The sequence below is a fragment of the Acartia tonsa genome, chromosome 7, assembly GCF_053477335.1.
Source record: "Acartia tonsa isolate MP-2025a chromosome 7, ASM5347733v1, whole genome shotgun sequence".
Classification (NCBI taxonomy): domain Eukaryota; kingdom Metazoa; phylum Arthropoda; class Copepoda; order Calanoida; family Acartiidae; genus Acartia; species Acartia tonsa.
In genome coordinates this window covers 29,737,167-29,755,904 of record NC_137266.1, presented here as the reverse complement: position 1 = coordinate 29,755,904, position 18,738 = coordinate 29,737,167, and the positions used below count along the sequence as shown (strand labels likewise).

The 18,738-nt window shown below is 33.9% G+C and overlaps 2 protein-coding genes and 1 long non-coding RNA gene across 5 annotated transcripts in view; 1 reads left to right on the top strand and 2 right to left on the bottom strand.

Moving 5' to 3' along the window:
* Nucleotides 1–18,738, bottom strand: part of LOC145324492 (uncharacterized) — a 72,635-nt gene that overhangs the window by 341 nt on the left and 53,556 nt on the right. Inside the window, exons 2-3 of the mRNA XM_080167076.1 lie at nt 2,559–2,684; nt 699–801 (exon numbers count right to left, since the gene is read on the bottom strand). Of these exons, the coding sequence (XP_080023202.1) occupies nt 699–801; nt 2,559–2,665 (210 nt within the window). The 5' untranslated portion in view covers nt 2,666–2,684. The remainder of the gene's footprint in view (nt 1–698; nt 802–2,558; nt 2,685–18,738) is intronic.
* Nucleotides 2,682–5,577, bottom strand: LOC145325234 (DNA-binding protein SMUBP-2-like). 3 transcript variants are annotated; one of them, XM_080168159.1, is made up of 2 exons: nt 3,274–5,577; nt 2,682–2,954 (listed from the first exon to the last, which is right to left on the bottom strand). In XM_080168159.1, the coding sequence occupies exon 1, from the start codon at nt 5,470–5,472 to the stop codon at nt 3,316–3,318; it is 2,157 nt and encodes a 718-aa protein (XP_080024285.1). In that variant the 5' UTR covers nt 5,473–5,577; the 3' UTR covers nt 2,682–2,954; nt 3,274–3,315. The 3 variants fall into 3 exon arrangements, with proteins under 3 accessions (XP_080024285.1, XP_080024286.1, XP_080024287.1); XM_080168160.1 differs by having other exon boundaries at nt 2,682–2,945; XM_080168161.1 differs by having other exon boundaries at nt 2,682–2,856.
* On the top strand, nt 15,957–18,721 carry LOC145325241 (uncharacterized). Its single transcript, XR_013881418.1, has 4 exons — nt 15,957–16,099; nt 16,548–16,621; nt 17,137–17,193; nt 17,822–18,721. It is a non-coding gene; the product is annotated as an uncharacterized LOC145325241 (long non-coding RNA).

The following is an 18,738-nucleotide window of genomic DNA, read 5'->3' as shown; positions in this document are numbered from 1 at the left end:
GGGGGGAAGTTTGTACACTTATAGGAAATAAAAATTCAGTACCAAAGTTTGGGAGGGTCGTATGGGCTTGTTTTTAAAGTTATCAACCTAATTCTTTTTGTAGGCTGTCTTATATGACTTGATATACACGGAAAACTTTGAAAATTGAATTTTGGGACTTTCCCTCTAGGGGCTAGTGGGGCAAAAGACCCCCCGAAACACTAAAATTTTAAGTTATGAGCTTATTTTTAAAGATATCGAGCTAATTTTTTAAATGGAACCTTTTATTACATAGATGAGTTGATTAGCCACCCCATATTTCATTTTTGCACTTTACTTCTAGGGGCTTTTGGAGTAAAACAACCCCCCCAAATACAAAATTTATAAGTTTTGAGCTTACATGCCCCTAGAGGTAAGGTGCAAAAATGAAATATGGGATGGCTAATCAACTCATTTATGCAATAAAAGCTTCCATTTAAAAAATCAGCTCGATATCTTTAAAAATAAGCTCATAACTTAAAATTTTAGTGTTTTGGGGGGTCTTTTGCACCACTAGCCCCTAGAGGGAAAGTCCCAAAATTCAATTTTCAAGTTTTCCGTGTATATCAAGTCATATAAGAGAGCCTACAAAAAGAATTAGGTTGATAACTTTAAAAACAAGCCCATACGACCCTCCCAAACTTTGGTACTGAATTTTTATTTCCTATAAGTGTACAAACTTCCCCCCCCCTTGGGCCCTCTCTTTTCTTGAGTTCGGCTGCGTTGTTAGCCTCCTCCTCTTTCTTGCGGTCAGGGAAAAATATTTCGTTGATAAACTCGAATCTACAAAAAAGATGACAATAATACAATGACATTAAAGTTAACCTAACAAACCTAAATGCAACCATCTCGTAATCAAGGATTAAATGGCACTTAGAATTCGAATTTTGATCTGAAATTTTGCATGAATAATCTTTGGTAGGTCTATTTTCCCTAAATCGAACAAAAAGTTGGAAAAGTAACGGCTAACGGCTCAGCCGTTTTGCCACTTTTTCGCTATCTTAAGAGCAAATTAGTCACAAAATCTATCTCCACATAATACTTTTTGTCGCTCAAAAACCTTATTAAACGGTTCTAGCCGGAAGGTGTTGGTAATAGAAATTTAAAAAATGGTTATTGCTATCATTTAACATAAATTTAACCAAAAATATGTTTTAAAAAGTTGATTCCTACGTAATTAATGATGAATTTGCCCTGAAAATAGGCAAAAAACGGCTAAACGGCTGAGCCGCCAGCCGTTACTTTTCCAATTTTTTGTTTGATTTAGGGAAAATAGACCTACCAAGGATTACTTATGAAAAATTTTTGATCGAAATTCGAATTATAAGTGCCATTTGCTCACTGATTACGAGATGGTTGCATTAACCCCCCCCCCCCCTTATTGCAGGGGTGTATATATTCTGCATGGGATCCCTTGCTAATGGGAGTGGAGGAAATACAAAATATGTGGTAGAGGGAGAAATATAAATGTTAAGAGTTCTGAAAACATATTTTTTTCCATTCTCGGGGGAAAAGCTCGAAGAATATGTGGGAGGGGTAAAATATCGATGAATAAAATAAAGAGTAGGTACTCATTGGGGTTAAAAACTAGGGGGGAAGAGGGGTTGATGCAACCATCTCGTAATAAATGAGTAAATAGCACTTAGAATTCGAATTTCCATCTTCAGGGCAAATAAGTCACGAAATCTATCTCCACATAATACTTTTTGCTGCTCCAAAACGTTATCAAACGGTTCAGCCGGTAGCTGTTATTACTAGAAATTTTAAAAAATGGTTATTGTTACCTATCATTTAACATGAATTAAACCAAAAATATGTTTTAAAAAGTTGATATTAAGATTGTGATAATGTAACAAGACTTCATAAGGGGTGAATGTATATACTAGGGTTGGCAATCCGGATCCGGAATCCGCCCAATTTTTGGCCCATTTTGGAATCCGAATAAGGAATGAGTTTTTTAATAGCGGATTCCGGATTCTTATTTGGTAGGCTAAAATTAGCGTCTTGAGTTTTTTCTTTCAACTCCTCTTGAAGGCAAAGATTTTCATCATTATATATAATGTCTTTTAAAATCTGGTTCGATTCTCGGAAGTGAATTATAGATTTAGGACATATGTAGCACTTAATTTTTTTTAAAAATTTAAAATCCTTTTAAAATATTGCAAGAATCCGGAATCCGCCAAAAATAAGAATCCAGAATCCGCAAGGAATCCGCCACTTTAAGAATCCGGAATCCGAATCCGGCCCAAAAATTCGACGGATTGCCATCAATAGTATATACCACAACTTATCAAACCTAAAACTAAAAAATCGACCCAAAAAAGTTACAGCACTCGGATTTGCTATACTGGGTACCTAATAATTTTTAACATTTGAACTCAATTGTAAAGAAATTTTTTTTTCTTTTTAAGTAGCAACATGTTTCTAATATTACCTAGGTACCAGTGCAATGAAAAAATTGTGCAAAATTAAGTGATCTAAAAAAGTTGCAATAAAAATTTTATAAAGGCGCTGAAAAAAAACAGATTTGATAATTTTACCTGGACAGAAAAACCTTCCACATAAACCACCAGCTGAGAGCAATTATTATTAGGACAAGGACGAGGGAGAAAAGGATGGTTAACACAGCGCTGATCTCTTCCAACATAACTTATTAAACATTATCTGAAACAAGGATCACACATCAATAATAGCAAAACTCGCAGGAATCAGAAGGGATAAGACAATGCACGATATACTAATGTACTTCCCCAATGATAACACACCCATTTTTTACAGCTACAAAAATAAATACAGAGTTCATTTTAAAATAAATTGTAACATTTAACACATGCTGTCCTATTACAGATGGTAATATTGATCATTTCAAAATTGATGAAAAAAATACATGTTTATATTTTTTATGCAAATATAAGAAGGGGTGTATACTGTATATTCTGCACAAGATTCTTTTTTTTCTCCTGCTGCAAAAAATATTTCATTCCCCCCCCCCCCTTCCCCAACATAGTTAAAATTAAATTTCTCATCATTCTACGAGATTTTCTTGTCCATAGATGAGAGGACAAGTAGCTTTTTGCTGATTTATCAAATATTTCCCCCCATATCTTTGGTATTTTTGTCCGATTTTCAAATTTTTTCTGGATAATAGTATCAGCTGATGTTTTCAGTACACTTAAATTTTTCATTATTTTTCCCACCTACATATCCCCCCCCCCCCCCCCTCCATTAGCAGGGGATCCCATGCAGAATATACACCCAATTATTAAAATCAATACAAATCATACAGCAATATCTTATTTATTTTCTACTGATTGTATTATAGAATTGTTGAACAGTACAAAAAGAATCATTTTCTTTACAATAATTAATCAAGCTTGCTAACCCAGCATCCACTCGCATCATGGAAGCATTACCAACAATAATGCAACATCTTTGGGCTCTAGTAACACTAACATTAATTCGTCTTGTTTCTGTTAGAAAGCCCAGATCTTTATCACTGTTAGACCTGACCATACTTATAATAACAAGCTGTTTTTCTCTGCCTTGAAAACCATCCACAGTTCTAACCTCAACATCTTTATAGCCTACCCCCTCATACAGTAAACTTCTAATGAGCATGATTTGAGCCCAATAAGGAGTTATTACACAGATATCATCTTGAGAAATGCCTAGGTAAACAAATTTTTCTACAAGTTCAGCAACAAAGATAGCCTCATCGCAATTACTGACGGATTCATCATCTTGTTTATCCTCTATCCAGTTGTCTTGTTCGTGGGTTGATATAAACAGTAGAGGGGTGTCAAGAAGAGGGTTTGATACAGCTTTCCCTTTATCAGTTTCAGGTAATAGATCTTCAAGTAATATATCCTTGACATCTGTTGAAGATTTAATTCTGTTTTTATAAAAGTATTTACTACTCCAACCGCATATCAACTCATTGGATCTGTATTGAGTTTCTAACAAACAAATTTGTTTATGGGCAGATTTAGCCATTATTTCAAATAGGCTTACTCCAAGGCCAAGTTTCTGTGCAGCCTCTGTATTTGTAATTGGCGGTAGTTGACAATGATCTCCGGCCATAAGTAGGCGTGGAGCATGTTTTATCATTGGCAGGATATTATTAGCAGCTGTAAACCCAGCTTCATCTATAACAAATAAGTCAAACATTTTTCTACGAAAATATTTACTTAAATTTCCTTTAGCTTGTAAAACTGTGCAAATAACAACAGAACTTTCTTCAATCGCTTCATCTTCTAGGATACGCATCAAAGTAAAGTAATCATTATTCAACTTGTGTTGTTTCGCTATTATATCAGCTTTGCCCTTAAACTGATCAATAAGTTGTCTACGAGTAAAGGCTAATTCGTCTTGAATCTTTTCTAATTCTGGACAATTTTTAAGGTTGTCCACAGAGTATTTACCAACTTCCTTATTGGGAAACCTTAAAGGATTTCCTAGTCTGACAAACTTTTTGTCTATAACACTGGGCCAATATTTAGCAAGCGCAATAGTAAAAGCATCACAAGCTGCATGACTAGAAGCTGTGACAAGAACCTTATCACCATTTAGAACAGCACTTAGGACTGCTGCCGCCAGTGTTGTTGTTTTGCCAGTTCCTGGCGGCCCATGGATTAGTGTTAAAGGATGACATTCACTTATCATATCTAAAGCTCTCATTTTGGAAGGGTCTGTTCTAATTTTAGGATTTAATATTGTAACAGTTTGTTCTTTTCGTTCTTGAATTTGAGGTTCCGCTCTGTTAGTTTCATTCTTCAAGATTGTGTCAAATATTATTCCACTTGGAGTGTTCAATTCTAATGTTAATCGGCTTGATAACATTTTCTTTAAACTAGATGATTGTTGTGTATAAATAGCCTTCTCACTTTGTTTGATAAGCCTAAGTTCTCCATCCATTCCCTTTCGTATAAAATATTCGTTGAGAAACTTGAAAAATGAATCAAACCTCACAGTCAAGCTAGAGGAATCAACCTGAGCAATCATTCCATTTATACACCAACAGTTTTCCAATTTTTCAAAGTTTCCATTTTTAGAATATTGAAGGGTAACTAAAGTTCCTGTTCTCCACGAGGGACCTCCTAGGAGGCGGCTACTTTTTATCAATTTTACTTCAACTTGGGCTCTATAGCCAGTGCAAAGGTTTAGGTAGTTTGTGTCTATGGTGATGTCTCGCAGGGCTAGGCCGCGCAATTCAAGCTCTCGTGAGGTCAAACTTTCTCTCAGTTTCTTTTCTTGGTCAATAACTTCATACAGTTCAAAACCTGTGGCTAAAAGTATTCTTTTTAAATATTCCACTGCGGGTTTGTCCTCTTCAGGGTGCCGATATCTCTTTATCTTGCGCTGATTTGAAAAATTACAAACTTGTGATGCGACACCCAGGTGAAATTTTGAAAGATTGTTTAAGACTGGTCTACGAAGTAACATTTTATAACTCATCTTGAAAGTCTTAATAACTATTCTTATTTTAAATATTATATTAGATATTAGATCTTGGCATATGAGCTTGAGCTGATGATGTTAATTAACATTAATCTGAAATAAACAAAATAAGATATAAAGATACTTAAGTGAAATTATAGGTTGATAAACTATTAGGATTGTACCACATATATGTAAATTTCTATTTTTAATTAAGAGTAGTTTGACTTCTATAACACGATAACATAATTATAAATACACAGGGATATGACAATGGACGATTACTTGATGACTCCCCCCCCCCCCCATCCCCCTTAAGACTCCAACGATATAACCTCTCTGTAGAGCATTATTAATTGGTTGAAAAGTTGATCACTTTATGTAATCACAAAGCCGATTACAAGTAGATTAAGAATTCAGGATAAAAAGAAACGAAAAAAATTATATACATTGTAAAATAAATCTCATGTTGGTTAAAATATCAATTCAATTGTAGGTAACAATTCAACAAGTAGCGAAGCACAAAAAAATATATTTTTAGTAAAATGACTGTGACAGACCCAGGGGGGTAAATTGTATATTGGATGCGTATAGTTGAACAGCGCTTAAAATTAGCATTTGAAATCAAGTTTTATAGTAATCAAGTTTGAAAGAAAACGACCGCTTTCTCTTCTTTGACGACAGAAATAGAACAAACCGACTGACTAGGGCCTGTCGCATTTTTAGCAGACAACCGAATGTCTACTTTCGTCTTCAATGTTTTGATTTGGCAAAAATTAAAATGCGCGAATGCCAAAACAAAAAATCTTTGAAAAATGTCGTCATGGCCATAAATTTTGGTTGGACAAAATCTACAAGACAAAATTTCCCCATTACGAAATTCAAACTTTTAGCAGATGAGAGGACATTTTTGTGTTATGGGTACCAAAATGTTTTTAGGCTTTTTTCTCATTGTTTGGCTTAACAGCTATAAGGATACTTTAATTTATCTCAATTTGGCTAGTTTAAAATCATCCTCTTTTATGTTAGAGAAAAATTAGGACTTCAAAAAAAAACGACATTTGATTTAATAATTAAATGCGGCATTCTTAAAATGTAAACATTAGACTTTGCACTTGAATGAAGCAGAGCTGCTTATTCTTTGGACTTGGTTGACAATTGGCAATGAAATGTTAATTATGACACGATTCAACATTATCTGGTACATAGCACTTTAAAAATGGTAGAGGGAGGGTGAAAGACGTCCGTATTAATTAGGAATTATAGAATGTTGTAAAAATTTAGTCATCTTTCTGTGTCTTACCTAATCTATAGATTCTTATTTAAAATAATGTTTTTTTTGTTGACTTGTTTAGATGTTGTGTTAAGATTTGTCCGTAAAAAATCATTTCTTTATCTTTCTAACTTGAACCATTTTTTGATACTTTCTTAAGGGTATACTGGAGTTATAAAGAATTATTCATCCAGCTTAATCTATTTTTTTTTTACAATTATGTATGAAAATTTTTGTTTGTTTCAGATAAAGACAAAAGAAAATGGTTGAATCATTAATACAGAATGTTTAAAAAATCCGTGGAAAACCAAAGAAATATTTTCCCAATCCAATGTTTACCATTCCCTGTATTAAAATTAATTCTTGACAGACTAAATTTTGATGACAAAAAGAATTTGAAGTTAGTGTGTAGACAATTGGAGAAGAATATTTTATTTGCAGGCATAGAAACAAGCTTTCATTTTAAAGATTTCATTTTTTCTCTTTTTATGTTGGGGAGTTTTAAAATCCGCAGTTTAATTCAATAGAAATACTTGAGTTTTTTCTCATTTACTTAAAAAGTCATGCAGCTTCAAACCTAATGCTAAACTTTAGTCGATAACTTTTCTCTATTACCAACAAGAAAGCTTGATTTATATTTGTATATAGATAAATCTCAAACAAGCTGGAATATCATCTTGAGAAAAGACAATAAATGTGATATCTATAAATCTTTAAAGAAATCGAGAAATAGACATTCTGATATATTAAAATGTTTCCAAATTAAACTAAATCTTCTAAGCAAGCCCAGATATTCATATTTTTCTCATAAGATTATCAAATTATGGAGAGGACAAATCACAGAATTGTCAATAAGCATTAATGGAAGTGAAAATTATTTATTAAACAATGAAATTTATCTAGAAAAATTAGAATCTTTAACGTTGCAAAGAACAATATGTGTAAAACAATCTTGTCTTCCTTGTACAAAAAAAGTTGATATAACTGTATTAATCTCATCTTTTATAGAAAGGCATTCAGGAACATTAGAAAATCTAACATTACTTCATTTTAATGAAAATGAAATTCCTCTGCTAAGTGCAAGATTGAAATCTTTCTCCGCGTCATTTTGTTCTGCTGCTGATATCATTTATGCGTTGAGAGAATCTCAACTCTCCCTGCAGTCATTAAATTTGTTCAGAATCTCAGGTTAGGGATAAAGAAACATGATAACGAATGTTCTAAAGTAGTTTGATGTATGTATGTGCATCCAATCCGGTTAGATATGATTGACCTATAATTTTGGACTAAATTAAGGGGGGCGTCGGATCTGACACTTTTGCGTAAACAGGGTGCATAGGCTTTGTGTTAGGAGTTAGAGGATAGGTTATTTGGGGAAAAAGTTTATATTTGGGGTATATTTTTCTTATATTAAAAAAAAATTTTGATAGTTATCCAGGTTCAGGTGCTGCAGGCTGGAAGGTCGTTTCTGGACAGGTATAAATGAAAAAAAAATTTAGTTTGAAGAGTTAGAGATCAACTTATTAATCCAAATATGCATCTTTAGGGATGTTATGAGCATATATGAAGAGAAAATAAAAATCAGCTTCCATGTTCAGGTACTGCAGGCCTCCAGGTGGATTCTGGACAGGTAAAACTAAAAAATTTCACTTTTAAAGTTAGAGCATAACTTATTTTACAAAAGTTGCTACTTTATGGATAGTATTAACTCAATTGAAGAAAAATTTGAAATTGGGCTCTAGGTTCAGGTACTGCAGGCCTCCAGGTGGTTCCTGGACAGGTAAAAACAAAAAAATTTCACTTTTAAAGTTAGAGCATAACTTATTTAACAAAAGTTGCTACTTTATGGATAGTATTACCTTTATTGAAGAAAAATTTGAAATCGGGCTCCAGGTTCAGGTACTGCAGGTCTCCAGGTGGATCCTGGACAGGTAAAAACTAAAAATTTTCACTTTTAAAGTTAGAGCATAATTTATTTAACAGAAGTTGCTACTTTATGGATAGTATTAACTCAATTGAAGAAAAATATGAAATCGGGCTCAAGGTTCAGGTACTGCAGGCCTCCAGGTGAATTCTGGACAGGTAAAAACTGAAAATTTTTACTTTTGAAGTTAAAACAAAACTTATTTTACAAAGTTTGCTACTTTATGGATGGTATTAACCAATTTGAAGATAATTTGAAATCGGGCTCATGGTTCAGGTACTGCAGGCCTCCATTTGAATTCTGTACAGGTAAAAACTGAAAATTTTTACTTTTGAAGTTAGAACAAAACTTATTTAACAAAAGTTGCTACTTTATGGATAGTATTAACTCATTTGAAGAAAAATTTGAAATCGAGCTCAAATTTCATATACTGTATGCCTGCAGGTGGATTCTGGACATGTAAAAAGAGTTAGAATTATATCTTCAAAAATAATATTAACAATCAACTAGAATAAAAAAAATAATAAAACATTGTCAACAGGTCAGTCACTAAAGGAAGCCTGCAGGAAATACACTGCTCTAACTGCGGTAAAAATCCAACAAGTAGACATAATACCATTAAGTGATACAAAAAAGTTATTGAAGTTTAAGGCTTCGAATTCGGTGAATTAAGCCTAATTGTGGCAGTCTTTCAGCAATTAAAGGGGGGGTGGGGGTAAAATGTGGTGACTCGTGCCACGACATACCAGCAATTTTATTTTGGAGATAATTGGGTAAATTCTTTTGGGTTGGGTCACTAATTACCCCAAGTTTTGGTATCTTTCAAAAAAAACGGCGGCGGGACCGCCGCTCCCGCCGTTCACCGCCATTTTCCGCCGCCGCCCAAAAAAACTTTATTGCATTTCTCGCCGAATTAGGCAATTTAGAATCATTTGAGACCATGTTATTTTTTTCAAAAATTTTTCCCCTTATAACCAACCCTGTCATTAGTCATTTTTTTCAAATTCTCGTTTATCAAGGATTCAAGGTATATCTTAAATTCAGTGCTTCTCCAGTTCTTTTAAAGATATTGAAACAAAATCTTTTGAGGTAGGTCAGTAAAAAATATTTTATTAAAAAATGGCGGCGGTAACGCCGCTCCCGCCTTCCACCGCCGTTTTCTGCCGCCGCCAAATATAATTTTTTTATTGCATTTCTCGCCGAATTAGGCAATTTGAAATCATTTTAGACCATGTTATTTTTTTTCAAAAATTTTTACCCTTTTTTGGGCGGTGGCGGAAAACGGCGGTGAACGGCGAGAGCGGCGGTCCCGCCGCCGTTTTTTTTTGAAAGATACCAAAACTTGGGGTAAGGGGGGGGGGAAGTTCTGCCACTTTCGCGTAAACAGTGTGCAGTGGACTAGGTATTGATTTTAGATTATAGGTTATTTAGGATAAAAGTTTACTTTTGGGTATTAGTTCACGTATATTTAATCATTTTTTGAATAGGTCTCCAGGTTCAGGTGCTGCAGGCTGGAAGGTCGTTTCTGGACAGGTAAAAAAATTTAAAAAATTTAGTTTGAAGAGTTAGAGAGCAACTTATAAAACAAAATATGCTTCTTTTTGAATGTTATTAACATATCTGCAGAAAAAATTAAATTCGGCCTCCAGGTTCAGGTGCTGCAGGCCTCCAGGTACACTCTTGACAGGTAAAAATTAAAAAAAATTATTTGAAGAGTTAGAGGTACACTTATTAAACCAAATATGCATCTTTTTATATGTTATTACCATATTAGAAGAAAAAATGACAATCGGCCTCCAGGTTCAGGTGCTGCAGGCCTCCAGGTACACTCTGGACAGGTAAAAATTAAGTTTTCTTATTTGAAGAGTTAGAGGTACACTTATTTAACCAAATATGCATCTTTATGGATGTTATCATCATATTTACAGAAAAATTTAAAATCGGCCTCCAGGTTCAGGTGCTGCAGGCCTCCAGGTACACTCTGGACAGGTAAAAATTAAAATTTCTTATTTGAAGAGTTTGATGTACACTTATTTAACCAAATATGCATCTTTTTGGATGTTATTACCATATTTGAAGGTAAATTGACAATCGGCCTCCAGGTTCAAGTGCTGCAGGCCTCCAGGTACACTCTGGACAGGTAAAAATCAAAATTTCTTATTTGAAGAGTTAGAGGTACACTTATAAAACAAAATATGCATCTTTTTGGATGTTATTACCATATTTGAAGAAAAAATGACAATTGGCCTCCAGGTTCAGGTGCTGCAGGCCTCCAGGTACATTCTGGACAGGTAAAAATTTTAAAAAAATTATTTAAAGAGTTAGAGGTAAACTTATTAAACCAAATATGCGTATTTTTGGATGTTATTATCATATTTGAAGGTAAATTGATATTCGGCCTCCAGGTACAGGTGCTGCAGGCCTCCAGATCCATTCTAGACAGGTAAAAATTTAAAAAAATTATTTAAAGGGTTACAGGTACACTTATAAAACCAAATATGCATCTTTTTGGATGTTATTATCATATTTACAGAAAAAATTCAAATTGGACTCTAGTTTCAGGTGCTGCATGCCTCCAGGTATTTAAGTGTCAGGAATTCCTGCCTTTTTCTTTAGACGTGGATTGAATATACAATCTAAGAATTTCTTTATATTTTACTAACCTGGATGGAGAATCTGTAGCTCTGAATGACATCTGGATAAAATTAACCTCTCTCAGTAGTAATTTTAAAATTATTTCACTAGCATCTATACTTTATAATCTGAATCCTATTGAAATTGCATTCCCCATTCTGAGTATCTGTAATATTATATCTTAGACAGAATTATATTTTGCATATGTGTGGAAAACCATACATAAACAAAAAGTAATAAATACAGATCTATCTAGCTGGCTCCTGGAGGCCACCTTGACCCTATCTGGAGCACAACTCAAACCTTTCATCTAAATAAAACAAATTATAAAATTGATTTTTTAAACCTGTCCAGCAGGCTCCTGGAGGCTACCTAGAGCCTGCCTGAAACAAAAATAGAAGACTTACTTAATAAATTTTGTCATATTATTATATTTTAATAATTTTCTATTTAGAAACCTTTCCTCTAATATCAAATATTACCTTTATTGGAATTTACCTTGCCAGCGGCCACAAGCAGTCACCAGTGGTCACCAGGATCCAGGTAAGGTGTCCAAATCAAAAAGTATCAAAAAATATTATAACTGCCTGTCCAGAGTGTACCTGGAGGCCTGCAGCACCTGAACCTGGAGGCCGATTGTGAATTTACCTTCAAATATGGTAATAACATCCAATAAGTTGCATATTTGGTTTAATAAGTGTATCTCTAACTCTTTAAATAAGAAATTTAAATTTTTACCTGTCCAGAGTGTACCTGGAGGCCTGCAGCACCTAAACCTGGAGGCCGATTGTCAATTTACCTTCAAATATGGTAATAACATCCAAAAAGATGCATATTTTGTTTTATAAGTGTACCTCTAACTCTTCAAATAAGAAATTTTAATTTCTACCTGTCCAGAGTGTACCTGGAGGCCTGCAGCACCTGAACCTGGAGGCCGATTGTCATTTTTTCTTCAAATATGGTAATAACATCCAAAAAGATGCATATTTGGTTAAATAAGTGTACATCAAACTCTTCAAATAAGAAATTTTAATTTTTACCTGTCCAGAGTGTACCTGGAGGCCTGCAGCACCTGAACCTGGAGGCCGATTGTCATTTTTTCTTCAAATATGGTAATAACATCCAAAAAGATGCATATTTGGTTAAATAAGTGTACCTCTATCTCTTCAAATAAATGTTTTTAATTTTTACCTGTCCAGAGTGTACCTGGAGGCCTGCAGCACCTGAACCTGGAGGCCGATTGTCATTTTTTTCTTCAAATATGGTAATAACATCCAAAAAGATGCATATTTGGTGAAATAAGTGTACATCAAACTCTTCAAATAAGAAATTTTAATTTTTACCTGTCCAGAGTGTACCTGGAGGCCTGCAGCACCTGAACCTGGAGGCCGATTTTAAATTTTTCTGCAAATATGATGATAACATCCATAAAGATGCATGTTTGGTTAAATAAGTGTACCTCTAACTCTTCAAATAAGAAAACTTAATTTTTACCTGTCCAGAGTGTACCTGGAGGCCTGCAGCACCTGAACCTGGAGGCCGATTGTCATTTTTTCTTCTAATATGGTAATAACATTCAAAAAGATGCATATTTGGTTTAATAAGTGTACCTCTAACTCTTCAAATAATTTTTTTTAATTTTTACCTGTCAAGAGTGTACCTGGAGGCCTGCAGCACCTGAACCTGGAGGCCGATTGTCATTTTTTCTTCTAATATGGTAATAACATTCAAAAAGATGCATATTTGGTTTAATAAGTGTACCTCTAACTCTTCAAATAATTTTTTTAATTTTTACCTGTCCAGAGTGTACCTGGAGGCCTGCAGCACCTGAACCTGGAGGCCGAATTTAATTTTTTCTGCAGATATGTTAATAACATTCAAAAAGAAGCATATTTTGTTTTATAAGTTGCTCTCTAACTCTTCAAACAAAAATTTTTTAATTTTTTTACCTGTCCAGAAACGACCTTCCAGCCTGCAGCACCTGAACCTGGAGACCTATTCAAAAAATGATTAAATATACGTGAACTAATACCCAAAAGTAAACTTTTATCCTAAATAACCTATAATCTAAAATCAATACCTAGTCCACTGCACACTGTTTACGCGAAAGTGGCAGAACTTCCCCCCCCCCCCCCCTTACTGACCCAGCCCAAAAGATTTCACCCAATTATCTCTAAAACTAAGGGAGTAGCATCCAAAATAAAATTGCTGGTATGTCGTGGCACGAGTCACCACATTTTACCCCCCCCCCCCCTTTAAATTATTTAATACTAGCCACAAAATAGCAACTTTTGTTTTAACTTCAAAGGTATTATTTTTAGTTTTTACCTATCAAGAACCGGGAGCCTGATTTCAAATTTATCTTCAAATTGGTTAATACTATCCATAAAGTAGCAACTATTGTTAGATAAGTTAGGCTCTAAATTTAAAAGTGAAAATTTTTAGTTTTTACCTGTCTAGGATCCACCTGGAAGCCTGCAGTACCTGAACCTGGAGCCTGATTTCAAATTTTTCTTCAATTGAGTTAATACTATCCATAAAGTAGCAACTTCTGATAAATAAGTTATGCTCTAACTTTAAAAGTGAAAATTTTTAGTTTTTACCTGTCCAGGATCCACCTGGAGTCCTGCAGTACCTAAACCTGGAGCCCGATTTCAAATTTATCTTCAAATAAATTAATACTATCCATAAAGTAGCAAACTTTGTTAAACAAGTTTTGTTCTAACTTCAAAAATAAAAATTTTCAGTTTTTACCTGTCCAGAATCCACCTGGAGGCCTGCAGTACCTGAACCTGGAGCCCGATTTCAAATTTTTCTTCAATTGAGTTAATACTATCCATAAAGTAGCAACTTCTGATAAATAAGTTATGCTCTAACTTTAAAAGTGAAAATTTTTAGTTTTTACCTGTCCAGGATCCACCTGGAGTCCTGCAGTAACTGAACCTGGAGCCCGATTTCAAATTTATCTTCAAATAAATTAATACTATCCATAAAGTAGCAAACTTTGTAAAACAAGTTTTGTTCTAACTTCAAAAATAAAATTTTTCAGTTTTTACCTGTCCAGGATCCACCTGGAGGCCTGCAGTACCTGAACCTGGAGCCCGATTTCAAATTTTTCTTTAAATTAGTTCATACCATCCATAAAGTAGCAACTTTTGATAACTAAGGTTTGTTCTAACTTCAAAAGTAAAAATTTTCAGTTTTTACCTGTCCAGAATTCACCTGGAGGCCTGCAGTACCTGAACCTGGAGGCTGATTTTTATTATCTCTTCTTATATGCTCATAACATCCCTAAAGATGCATATTTGGATTAATAAGTTGATCTCTAACTCTTCAAACAAAATTTTTTTTTCATTTATACCTGTCCAGAAACGACCTTCCAGCCTGCAGCACCTGAACCTGGATACCTATCAAAAAAAAATTTAAATATAAGAAAAATATACCCCAAATGTAAACTTTTTTCCCAAATAACCTATCCTCTAACTCCTAACACAAAGCCTATGCACCCTGTTTAAGCAAAAGTGTCAGATCCGACGCCCCCCTTGAGTTAGGTGATATAATATTGTCCTCTTTAACCCTTATTGATTAAAACTTTCCTTAAATCGAGTTAAGGCTGTTTAGTAAAACAGTCTTGTTTATTATATTGCCGGTCTATTTAAAGGGGGGAGGCGGATGTGCCACTTTTTGAAACCAAAAGTAAAACGTGCATGATCTCAGCCCCAAAAAAAGTGACAGCTCTAAAATTCGGCACAGCAGTTGCTTTTGTGGAGAACAATATGGAACTGTGAAGAAACGGCGGCGGAACCGCCGCATCAGCCGGTTTTTTTGGCCTTTTTTCGCCAAATTAGACAGTTCTCAATCATCTGAGATAAACTATATTCTTAAAAAATTTTCCCTTATATTTTCACGAACTTTTCAAACATGTCAATATTTAAAGAATTGCAAGTGTAAAATCTTACAAGTGTCAAGTGAAAATATAAGCAAAATTTTTATAAAAATGATTGAAAATTGTCTATTATGGCGAGAAAAGGCAAAAAAATCGGCGGGAAACGGCGGTTTTCGGCGGGTGCGGCGTTTCCGCCGCCGTTTCTTCACAGTTCCATATTGTTCTCCACATAAGCAACTGCTGTGCTGAATTTTAAAGCTGTAACTCTTTTATGGGCTGAGATCATGCACGTTTTACTTTTGGTTTCAAAAAGTGGCACATCCGCCTCCCCCCTTTCTTTATCCCTTTTATTAATTAGGTGGAAAATGCTTGAAAGAATTATCATTTAAAAGTTTAGCAGATTTATCAATATCACAATGTTCTCCAAGCATAGCAGAGTCATTAGTTAACAACTCATTACATTTGCTGGAGAAATTAACAATCAAAGATAGAAGCGCTTGTAATATTGTAATAAAAGATGATTTTGATAAGTTAAAGTCATTGTATATAGAGAATCCTTACAGTATTTCTGCTTTTTTATCAAGGAAAGTTTTAGCTTTATTCCAATGTTAACAAGGCTAACCTACCTATAGTTTGACTAGGAAAATGTATCAAATGTAAATCATTGAATTTCTCTATTACTTGATTTGTCATTACCATCATTATTACCGTCAAAATCTAACACTTACCATCGTTATTGAGTAGCCACTCTTGTAAACAGTTGAAGCTAAAACCTTTTTAAATAACAGAAGCCGGAAAACCGTTGAGCATTTTTATGTCCGCTACTTCCACTCTAACCCCGTGCATACGCTGCCTAACCTCTGGCTGCTGGTTATGGCGTCCTGGGACAATGAGATACTCATGCGGGGATCTTTTACAAATCTTAGGAATTTTTCTCCATTTTTATTATGATTTATTTTTGCTGTGTTTTCTTCAAGGTGCTTAGTGGAGCAAAGTAACCCCTCCCCTTATTTTGAATTAAAATGAAATTACCTAATAGGTTAGGTTAGATTATACATGGTACTAAATAGAACCAAAGGGTTAGGACCACCCGCAGGGTTTAGGAACAGGAAAAAATAAGCACTTAGAAAGAAAACAACGCCGCGCTTTTGCTTAAAAATCTTTATTAATAAAAAGGGAAAGTAATAGAATAGGACAATGAACGACAATTTGCTGGCAAATATGGGGATTGGGGGAGAAAGGGACATTTTCTATATTGTTTAAACACGGAAAATTGGTATAGTCTTAAAAGTTTAAATCTGTACTTAGTTTTATTTCCTCTTTGGTTAGTTAAATTTTTTTAAATATTGAGAAAAATTTTAATTTTAAAACAAGGACGCTAATAATCTTACGAAGTCAGCGGTTGGATACAATTCAAAATTCTTCTGTTAATCTACCTCATTTAGAAAAGGTTTACCATTCAATACATATTATTTGTCTATTAGTTAGATTTAGGTTCTTTTTTTAAAATGATTTAAGAACAAAATGAAAAATAGTACCTAAAATTAGTATAAATTTTTATTTACTCTTTTTTAAAGAGGCCCTTTACTTTGCTTAGACAAACCAAGTACTTCCCTTATTCAAAACAATTCTTCTGCAAGTGAACCGTTAACAATCTTTTGAAAAAAAAACTTACTTGATTGTTTACTAAGTGTTTGATTAGACTTGGCTGGTTACGCATGGGGCTAGGAAAGCCCCGAAGCTGGAATAACATAATTTACAAACGTTGATTTTTTTTATAAATACATGTTAAAAATTAATCGGTATTATTTTCATTTACGATAACATGTATGTAGTATATAAGTCTTATTGAATTTAGATAATTAAGAAATCACTATGTTAGCTAAAATTGCTGGATAGCTTAAATGGAAGTACCCCTTCGCTAATATGTAAAATTGCATGTATTGTATGCTGCTTACTGTGTAGATTGTGCTTCCTGAAAATGTGTCAGAATATGTTGGAAATGTAGAAACTCTTATTCAGGAAATAAAGTTTACCTTCTTAGATCATTCACCTGGTAACTTTAAAGCAGTCCGAGTGAAGGTTGCTAAAAATTCTTAGCAAAATATTGAGATTGTCATATGGGAAAGAGCATTAGACTGTAAATTATACTTGTCCCCAAATTTTTATAAAAACTTTCTTTATTTGTTGGCTAAAATTTTTGGTACTCAAAGAACTCTTGATTGGTGGCTTCAAATTAGCAGTTTCTAAACTTTTGAATCGATAAAATTAAATTACAGAAAGGTTGCTTTTGTTACCTATTGGGATGTACATCAATTTACTTTCCATTGTCGTATCCCTTAAGATCTCTTGGGCTTCTAGACTAACGGCCGCTGCTAATATAACAGGTGGTTGCGATTTCATTTTTTAGCTTTCAGTCACCTTGTCGTTGAGGGGAAAAAGAGGAATACTTTTACTTTTTAAAAAAATTTTAAAATAATGATCGTTTTCGTCTAGACAAAGATAATTTTCAGGATGTGAGTTTCTTCAAAGGTGTTTCATTCCTTGTCATTATCTTGAAAATTATTTGTATTTTATGACATAATATTTCCTTTTAATATGTACATAGGTATAGCTAATTTAAAGTTTTAAACTTTATTGAAATATTCAGAGTATCAGAACAAAGTGGGGTGAAAACATAATTATCAAATTCAACAATTTAATCAGTGTTGTTAATGATTTGAAGTTCCCAGATGATTTTATAAATATTTAGTTATTATTTTTATTTGAATATTGTCATTCTTGTTGTAAAGAACTTAACGCAAAAGGCAAACTTATATAAAGATGTTAGCGTGTGATTTTATTTTTAATCGTTCAAAAGACCCTTGTTGAGAAAATTTAAAAGAACTTTTGGGAATAGTCCTTTTCGTGACATCGCTCCATAAGGGGCGATTTGTCGTATTTTTAAAATGGCTTTTTATAGGTTATTTTAGGTTAGGTTAGGTTATATTGGGTTAGGTGATTGCCCCACAGGGTTAGGTAATTGGCCCCGCAGGGTTAGAGCCCCCCGCAGGGTTAGAGCCCCCCGCAGGGGCTAGAAATAGGAGAAAACCTACTGTTAAAATTACGAAGAATCGCCCCATAAGGTGCGATGTCACGAAAGGGACTATACCCGAACTTTTTCTATTCAACGTTTGCTTATTCTAGATTAAGCTTTCATATTTGAACTTATTTTCTAGCGAGTACTCCGAAATTAAAATATACTAAATATTGTAAGATAAATTTGCTTGTTACTAAGTTAGATAATGAATCATTTTCCCCTTTATATTATTTGTTCCTTTTAGGTTTTTTAGATATTTTATAAACATAAAACAAAGGATTAAACAAGGATAACCATATTCATATGCATCACAGCAACAATAAGAACCAAACTATAAAAAAGATAAAGAAAATAAATTAAAAGAGTTTTCAAAATAAAACTTTAAATGTCGAATAGTTCAAAGAAAAGATTGCTTTAGCCTTAATTTTCAAAGACAGAGTATAACATTTGACATATGGAGCTATAGAGCAGTTGCGCTGAAATATTTA